This window comes from Vanellus vanellus (assembly GCF_965231255.1).
Source record: "Vanellus vanellus genome assembly, chromosome: 15".
In the NCBI taxonomy this organism is placed as follows: Eukaryota; Metazoa; Chordata; class Aves; order Charadriiformes; family Charadriidae; genus Vanellus; species Vanellus vanellus.
The window spans coordinates 12,981,434-12,990,637 of record NC_138920.1 but is presented as its reverse complement, the minus strand read 5'-3'; the positions used below and the strand labels follow the sequence as shown (position 1 = coordinate 12,990,637).

The window sequence follows — 9,204 nt, the reverse complement described above, 5'->3', positions numbered from 1 at the left end:
CATGGTTGCAGTTAATGAATATCCGCTGGAATTAATAACCCTGCCCATGTGGTGTCCCCCCCCTCCCTGAGCAGCTGAGCATCCCTCCAACAAGGGATGGGTGCAGCTGCCCGCTCGGGGCCGTGCTGGGGGCGATGGGGGGCCACGGAAGCTGGATTCCCCTCCTCCTCCAGCCCCCCAGGGCAGCGTTATGGTCCCCACGCTGGACACGATGCTCCCAGTCCCACTACTGCTCCCATCCAGCCAGCCCGGAGAAGGGGGCCAGGAGGGGCCCCGGGGGCAGGTGGCCCCAGCAGCCCCTGGCTCATCCGTAACCAGCTCCCTGCCCGCGCCCGACCTCTCGCTATAGCAAAGTTCGCATCAATTTTCCTTCCCCTCATTTGTCTGTAAACCATGAAGAAAAATCACTGCCGTCTGCCCGCATCAGGCCGCCGCGGTGATGTATGGCTGTAATAAAAACCCCATTTTGGGAGGCCGCCTTCCCCGTGCCGCCAGCCGGCGCGCCATGCGTGGCCATGCCGCCAGCCAGGCTGCGCCACGGGGCCTGGGCTGCTGCCTGCCCGCAGGCAGCCAGCGCCATCCCACCCCGCCCCCCCCTGCACTGCCTTCTCGGTCTCGCCACGGCCAGTGGTTATGGATAGGAGTTATTAGAGCTGGTATGGAGCAGCAGCCTCTGTGCCGCCTTCAGGCAGTCGGTAGCGTTAACCCCCAAGAGCTGGATCGTGGGGGACTGGGGGCTGGAGCGAGCAGCACCCTGCCTGTGTTGGGCACCCTCCTCACCCGGAGCTGCGGGACTTCCCTGGGGTCACACACCGTGGCCCTGCCTGAGCTCCCCGTGCGGTGGTCACAGCCTCCACCAACTCTGGGACTGGGGTGCTGGGGACCGGGTGCTGCGGATGGGGTGCCGTCCCCCTGCCTGCCCCACATGGGGACTTTCATCTCAGCAGCCGGCAGCATCCGCGGCGCCGACTCAGGGCCGAGCGGGAGCAGGTGGGGAGGGAACTGAATAATAAATTGGCACTTTCAGGAGGTTTTCATCTTTTCTGTTTCAAGTTCCTCGCCGTCTCTGCCTGCAGAGCTCACCAGCGGCCACAGCCAGCGGTGCATGGGGAGGGACTATGCATGGCACTGTCCGGCTGCCGCTCCCCCCAAGCAAACACCACCTCTGAGGCACTCCTGCCCCCCGGCCCCTAGTTCCCCAGACCTGTCCCCGGGAGGTTGGGGGCACCGAGACGCTACCAGAGTGGGTGGGCATCACCCACCAGTTCAGCACCAGCTCCCTGGTGATGCCCGGAGCTATGCCTGAAGTGAGGGCTCTCCTGCGGCTGCTCCGTGATTCATCGCCCCCGTGCCCAGCAGCTGCCGCATCCGACGCAGTGCAACCCTCTGCTCTGTCCACCCCCAGAGCGCAGCCCGAGGCTCCCCACTGCACGATGGTCCCGGAGATGCCGCTGTCCTGGAGCACACTGTGCCCTCACTCAGCCTTCCTGGGAATGTCCCCAACATCTGCAGGCAGCGCGCTCATCCACAGCCCGCTCCCCTCTCTGGGCTCTCATTAATTAGCAAATTAATAAGACAGTATGAGCACTGACAGGAGGTGTTTTTGGGGAAGACCTGCAGTCTCTGGCTTGCAGGACTGTCCTACCTGTGGCACAGCAGTGTCACCTGCGTCCCCCAGCCGTGCTCTCCCCAGGGAGTGAGCTGGGAGCAAGTAGATGTGGGCACTGGGCCAGGGCAGCGCCACGGGGCCGTCTCCACAGGGTCCATGCGGACCAGGGAAGGGGACGTGTCCAGGAGGGACATTTCACACCAGGGTTGGTGCTACCCAGCTCTGTGCAGCCATGCCAGGGCCCCCGCGCCAGCTGCCTGCTGGGGGAGGGCCGGGCTGAGAGCCGGGAACGAGGGGCTGGTTTGGAGCCATCTGCCACCACAAGCAAGCCCACACACCCTGCATGCTGGACACGGGGTCCCTGAGCTCGGCCAGGGTCTGGGCTTGCAGCTCCAGGATAAGTGGATGCACCGGGAAGGGAAACGGGAAGGCGCTGGGCAGCACGTGGAGCCACTGGCACCATGGAGGCGCGGGTCAGGCGAGATGGTGGAGACTGGGCTGCTGCAAGCCAGGCGTCCTGGCGCCTTTATTGCGTGGGGCAGAGCATGGCGGCCAGCACCGCCGCAGACCCTGGCCCCCAGGCTGCCAGCCCCACGGAGAGGCCCATGCCCCGCTGCCGCCTCCTCCTTGGGGGTTACTCCTTGGCTCTCCCTGGGGGACAAAAGGGGATGGTGAGGAGGGGGGTGCAGGCTGGGCGGGGGGGAGGCAGTGGGGTGCTGGCACTGGGGGGCAGAGCTGGCCCCAGACCGGCTGCTGCACTCACCCCCGGTGCCTTCACCCCCCCCAGCATCTGCCCCCCAGCCCCGGGCACGGGCTGCCCCCCCACCCACACGCCCAGGGATGTGGCACAGCCGGGAGCAGCAATCATGGTTCCGGTGTTGCATGGAGATACAACCGCTGTGCCAGGGAAGCCGAGCAGCCACAGCGACTGCTCAACCACCAACGGCCCCAACCGCCCATAGCTCCGCTCGGAAATGAGTGTCACAACCAGGCCAGTGCCCACAGGATGCCAGCCCCCTGCTCCCCCCACGGGGGTCACCGCAGCTCCACCAGCTGCCAGCTCTCCCAAAAGTGCACCCTGTGCCAAACGTATTTGGCAGAGATGTGGAAAGGCAAAGCGCAAGAGCAGGCTTTTCCCCCTGCCCCTGCCCATGCCTGCTGAACGCCTCGGTGATCCCATTTCCTGCTTTGACAATAGGGCTGAGAAATTATGATCACTAACACTATTGCCTGGTTCTGACCAAAGGTGACACCAGCTCCCACGATGGAGCCACGAGCTGGTTGAAGAGGCCCCTGTGCTGTGGGCGAGGCCCGGCACACCGTCTGGTGGGGCGATGTGGGATGCTGCCACTCTCCCTGCTGCTCCAACTTCGCTCCGTGGGGAGGTACAGCAGACCCTCCAGGTCCGGCTGCCCTGGACAGCTCTGCACACCCACCCCCTGCCTGGCCCCTACCTCTGCCTGAGTAGGGGCAGCCCAGTCTGGCCCAGTCCAGCCCAACCTGGCCCAGTGCAGCCCTTCCTCTCACCCTGTTGCTGGCAGACCTGCTGGCACTCCTCCACCGTCTTGAAGTTGTTGGGGTTCCCCCCGCAACCGCTGTAGGTGAACGGCTGGCAGGTCCCCGTGGCAGGGTTGTAGGCATAGTGATGGAAGCGTCCCCTGCACGGGCCAGGCACGGGCGGGAGGTGACAGATGTCACCCAAGGACACGGTGCCATTGGAGGCAGCAGGACCCAGCTGGTGGCCCCAGCCAGTGGGCAGGAGAGGGGCCGCGGCACCTCTCACCGGAGGCAGGCATCCGAGGCCACAGCCCGTGAAGCAGCACTTCGTGCGGTGGGGACAGTCGGAGTCGTCTCTGCAGGAGCTTTTGCAGGGGGCAAAGGTCTGCAGCACCTTTCTCTTGGGGCAGATGCCCGGTTTGGCTGCGGGTGGGAAAGGAGAGCAGCTCACAGGTGAGGTCTGTCCTGGCTGCGGCCCCCCTCCCACCAAGTTCCCCGGGCCACCCTTACCTGGCACTGGTGACACGCAGTGGACGTGGCAGCCCATGCTGCAGCACTTCTCGTTGCCTCGGCAGTCGCTGTCTCTGCTGCACGCCACCAGGCAGATGGACACCATGCCAGGGTTCGGCCGTGGGCAGAAGCCCCTCTTTGCTGGGGGTGGCCGGCAGGGTCAGAGCCCCACCAGCCCCTGCCCGCTCCCACAGCCCAGCCCACCCCCGGGTGCCCACCTCCCCCAGATCCTTGCGGCAGGGAGCAACAGGCACCTCTGTCCCCCTACACCAGAGGGCTGAGAGCAGGGGGTGGGTGCAGGGGCCACCCACGCTGGCCCTTGTGGGTGATGCACCCCAGAGGCAGCGGCTGAGCTTGGAAGACCCCAGACCCGATGCATCTCGTCCACATGCCGGGAACGGGGTGTCAGGGCTGGCAGGGCTGCGGTCCCCCCACTTGGAGGGCAGAGCGCCAGCTCGTTCAGGGCTGCTGCGGGGAAGGGCCCCCCCTCACCTCCCGTGGGGAGCCGGCACTCCTGTCCACAGCCGGTGCTGCAGCAGCGCTCGCCGCCCAGGCAGTCCTCGTCCGAGGAGCAGAAGTTGCCGCAGGCCTTCAGGGGGATCCTTCTGGGCGGGGGACACTCGCCATACTTCCCTGGGAGGGCGGGCGGGGGGGGGTTACGGTGAGCGGGCAGAGCACCCCCCCCTCGGCGGGGGTGGCAGGGCCGGACCTGCTCTGCCCTGGTAGTGGGGACACGTGGCGGTGCAGTGGCACCGGTGGAGCCGCCGCTTCCAGAGCCCGCCGGAGCTGCCGGCGGGTGAGGCGGGCCGGTAGTGGCGGGGGGCACACCCCCGGGCCCCCGGGGAGGTCCAGCCCTGCCGCTCGGGTGCGGGCTCCGCAGCAGCGGGGACCGCGGGGCTGGCAGGGTGTCCCGGCGGGGATGTCCCAGCTCGAAGGCCGTGACACCCCCCTCCACCAGTGGGTCGAGGGGACACCGGGGCGGTGGTGGGGAGCGGGGCCGGGCTCAGAGCGCACCCCCGGCCCGGGGCTCACCTGGCAGACGGTGCCCCGAGGCCGAACGGCAGTGGCCGGGGGGGACCAGCAGCAGCAGCAACGGTAGGAGCAGCCCCGGCTTCATAGCGCTGCCCTCCTCGCCGCTCGCCGCCCGCCGCCCCTTAAGTACAGCCCGGGAGCCCCAGCCCCGGTCCGGGCTGGTGCAGCGCCCCGCACCGGTCCCCGCCTCCGGGAATGGGGATGGGGCTCCCGGAGACCGGAGGAGTCCGGCCCCGCTCCCCGGCTCGGCCCGGCCCGCTCTGACGGAGCAACAGCCTCCTCTGCCGGCCGCCGCCCGGGATGCTGCTCCGGCATCGGCCCCCGCAGCCCACGGAGCTCACGGAGCTGCGAGACACCGCAGGCGGGAGCGCAGGGGGCACCGGCACCGGGGAGGCACAGCAGGGATGGGGCTGCAGGTAGGAAGGGGGCTGCGCAGGCTGAGGGTACTGTTCCCCGTGGTTGGAGCACAGGGGCAGGAGGACACGCCAAGCCTCACACCGCCATGTGCCAGCAGGACTCGGACACGCCATCATTAACAGCACGCAGCTATGCGCAGTAACACACAAGTGGCCTGCGGCAAGCAGGGGAGGAAGGGTGCGAGGCCGAAGCCCCCCGGGCGAGGAGCTGTCAGCACCAGCCAAAGGCTGGTGACTGCTCACATCACCACCGCAGCACTGAGGCACATGCCACGTTGGGGCAAAGGTGTCACTGAGAAGGACCCCATGCACATAAACTGGGGACAGGACTGCTTTCACAGCCCCAGTTTCTTGCTAAAGGTTTCCTTTATTTCAGACCCGGAGTTTCTGTAGCAACAAGTGCATTTGGCCACTTGGAGCCAAGATGACGCAAACAGGAATTTCCAAGCAGGGAAATATGATCGTTGAGCTGTAAAACCCCATATGAGACCACAGAGGTCACGTCAGCCTCAGCACAAAGATGCCTGTTCCCAGCCGGACTGGCATTGTGACAAACCCCCAGGCCGGGAGCGTCCTCCCCCACACACTAGGACCCCAGCTGAGGTCTTTCTCCCCATGTCCAGCTCCAGCAGAGGACCAGCCCCTTCCACCAGCCCCTCGAAAACCCAGGTCCTGCCCCTCTCTGCCCACCACAGCCACGGGCTGACCCCCATGCCTGGCTGCAGCCCTGCTAGCCGCCCCCCCTGCACCCAGAAAGCCAGGCTGCTTCTGCCTGACCTGCCAGCAGCACCTGCCTGTGCCTTTTGCCATTTGGCAGGGCATGGCAACCTGTGCCAGCACGGCCACAATTCAGCAGCAAGAGGTGCCATGGTGCCCCCCCAGCAGGGATGCGTGCAGCCTGGCTGTGTCCTCGCACCGCATCGGACAGTGAGCCCGGAGCAAACGCCTCTCTTGGCAGTCTTGAGGTGCAGCAGCAGCAGTGCCACAGGGTTCCCCCGGGCAAGGAGCACACCTCACCCTCAGCACTGTCACCCTTCACATGCTTGGCTGCGCTGAGCTCTCTGCAACCTCCCTGCAATATTAACCTTGGGCTTCCCCATCCCATTTAGAGCTCCCTCTCACTGGTCCCGGTGCGTGGCGGGGTGAAAGGCAGCCCTGGTGCTGACCCCGCTGGAGCACCCATCTGCTGGGACGCGCCTGCAGCCAGCTGACGTGATGGCACCCAGCCATTCGTCTGTCCCCACAGTGGAATGGTGCTCAGTGCACAGCATGAGGCAGCGGGTGCGCCCAGCCTGGCATGTTGCACAGGCTTCCCACGCTCTGCTCCCCCTGAGGCCACGCTCGCCCATGGGGACCCGGTCAGCTGTCACCCGCGGCTCCGCAGGCAGACACAGTAGGATGCGGGCATCAGGCCAGGACCAGGACAGGCAGGCACCGGGTCTCCAAGACAGACATGACCAGGGACAGAACCCTCAGCTGCTCCATCCCAGAATGCTCCCATGACACACTGCCAGGACGGCCATGACCCCAGGGGAGCATCCTCCTGCTCAGTCCTCCCTGGGTTTCTGTCCCATAAACTTACCTAACTGCTTGTCACACCTGGGCAGCACTTCACATCTGCAGTATTGGGTCCCACAGCTCAGTGAGGAGACCGCCTACCCTCTGCCCCTCGCCTGCAGGTCTCCCCAGGCACCCCCAGCTCCTGGAGCCATGGGAAGAAAGTCCTGTCTGCGCTCTTTAAGCCACTCTGAAAGTACAAGCCTCCCCTTGTCCCTCCTGTACCCTCTTTCCCAAGCTGGAGAGCTCCAACCCCTTCCTCTGGGCTTCCCATGGCCACTGGGGTGGCCCTGGCCCATGTCCCATGTCTCCCTTTCCCCCAGGGAGGGTGCTGTTGGGTGCTGACGTCCCCACTCTGGCTGTAGCCTGTCTGCCGGGGCTGGAATGGGGCCGTGGTAAATGATTTCTCAGGCAACAACGCGTCGTGGGGCTGTCACTGCCTCGGGCACAACTGTGAAGTGCAACAAGAGTTTCGGTACCCGAAGGTTATGTGTGCAGTGGCCCCTCCCTGGCCCCACACGGATATAAACCCCCGCCGAGCTGCACTGGCTATCTGGCACCCACGGGGAGCAGCATGAAGACCGCTGGCATATTGCTCGTGGGCATCCTCGCCCTCTGTGCCCAGCTGCAGCCGGCCACTGTGGCTGCCGGGGGTACAGGTGAGTGCTCAGGGGGCATTGGGCGGCTGCATCCGGCTGGCTCTCGGGGCACTGCGGGGCTGGCTCAGGACAGGGGTCCCACATGGGACGAGCAGGTAAGACCGATCACACCGGCAGAGAGCCAGGCACATCCTCGGCTTCGGGGCACCCCATGACGGGCCAGGGTGACCTGAGCCACACACTGCCACTGAGCCGCGAGGCTCCGGTTCTGCAGCACGGAGAGGGACCACTGAGGTCTGCGCCATGTGGGCAGCGTGGGCAGGCGGGGAGGGCTCAGCAGCAGCAGGAGGACGCAGCAGCGTGACAGGAGCCCTGCCTGCGGGCCTTTGGCTGCTAGCTGGGTGGACGGCTGGGCCCCAGAAGGGTCAGATAATTCCCCGTGCATCAGCCCATGCACACAGTGCCGGGACCCTGAGCTGCCGACTGTCTCGCAGAGGAAGGGGTATCCCTCTCTATCGCTGTCCCCATTCCATGCTGGCTCCGGGGGCACCTTGCCTGGCCCAGCAACACTCTCCTTTTAATCATTGACCGCCCTCCCTCGGAAGGCAAGGAGACGTGATTCCAGCACCTTCCCTGCTGCCATGAAAGAGGTCACCTGCGGGGCTTGGGGGCAGCCAGCGTGACCGGGCTTAGTGGTGGTGGGCCCTGACACCCAGGGATGCTGCGGGGAAGAGCCCTGTGGGTCGGGCTCGGGACCGCTGATCCCATGTCCTCAGCCAGGATCCTCCCCTGGGACATGCTTTGGCACAGGGATGGCTGCCCGTGGCTGCGCTCCGCACTCCTCACAGCCGTCCTCGGGTCTCTGTCGAGGAAGCACCTGGCAGAGTCAGGGTGGGGACAGCAGCATCCTGAATGCCACGCATTAGGGACAGGAGCCAAAGCATTTCTGTCTCCCGGAAAGCAATGCTGACTGCATGGGCTGGAGCCCAGCTCAGCCACTGGCCCTGCCGCCAGCACGTTCAGTCCCTCTTTAGCTGCTCTGGCCAGACTGAACGTGCTGGCAGCAGGGCCAGTGGATCGGCCACTCGGCAGCCAGCCGGGCATGCCAGGGCCAAGGCACAACCTTGGGCAAACCCGCCAACGCCCACGCTGCTCCCTGCAGCTCTCACCTTCCTCCGCGGTTTCTACTTCGTCTCCTACCACAAGCCCATTTCTGAGCTCCCGTCTGCTCCCATCCAGCTGCTCCTGTGCAGCCCGGCTGCTGGCATTCACGCTCGCGGCCTCCCAGCTCCAGCTGCTCACTGTCAGCTCCAAGGTCATCCCACATGCTGGGGCAGAGCAATTACAGGGTCAGATCAGGGCAATAACTCTCAAGGGCAAATGCCAGCACTGGAGCAGCAGCTCAGTCACGGTGGGCCACCGGGGCAGCCCCTGCCCTGGCAGTGGGGACGGCACCCCTGGGTAGGCAGCGTTGGACCGGCAGCAGCACTGCTGCTCCAGGGATGCCGGCGCTGGGTCTGGGTGGGCTCTGTCCCTGCACAGCACAGGCAGCACGGATCCCTTACCTCCATCCTGGAGGGCAGCGGTGACACAGCCCAGCTGATGGTCACGCCTGCACCAGCCATGTTACCACCCCCATCCCACCCCACCCACCAGAGCAGTGTGCCCCAGCCCTGGCATGAGGGGCCACCAGGCTGCAACACGGCCACCTTTATTCAGGGAGTCCTGGTGTCGGCCCTGGGCTAGAAACACCAGCCCAGCCCAGTTCCCCAAGGTGTTGTCCCCAGCAGGGCCCAGCCACATGGGCAGAGTAGGACCATCCGGGTCAGCTTGAGCGTGGCCAAGGTCCTGGTAGCCTCCCCGGCAGTTCCATGGCACCCAGCCACTGAGCACCCCCACCTGGATGGTGCACGGACGAGGACTGCCCTGCCGCTCTCCCCGCCACTGCCCTACCACTCTCCTCACTGCCCCAGGCCTGTCCCCC

The 9,204-nt window shown here is 65.9% G+C and overlaps 1 protein-coding gene across 1 annotated transcript; it reads right to left on the bottom strand.

The window, feature by feature from the left end:
- Positions 1–2,108: 2,108 nt before the first annotated feature.
- On the bottom strand, positions 2,109–4,733 carry WFDC3 (WAP four-disulfide core domain 3; the record flags this gene model as incomplete). Its single annotated transcript, XM_082491313.1, has 5 exons — positions 2,109–2,260; positions 3,137–3,529; positions 3,617–3,757; positions 4,109–4,249; positions 4,649–4,733. 5 exons carry the CDS (start codon positions 4,731–4,733, stop codon positions 2,244–2,246), a joined length of 777 nt encoding a protein of 258 aa, XP_082347439.1. The 3' UTR covers positions 2,109–2,243.
- Between the last annotated feature and the right edge of the window lie 4,471 nt (positions 4,734–9,204).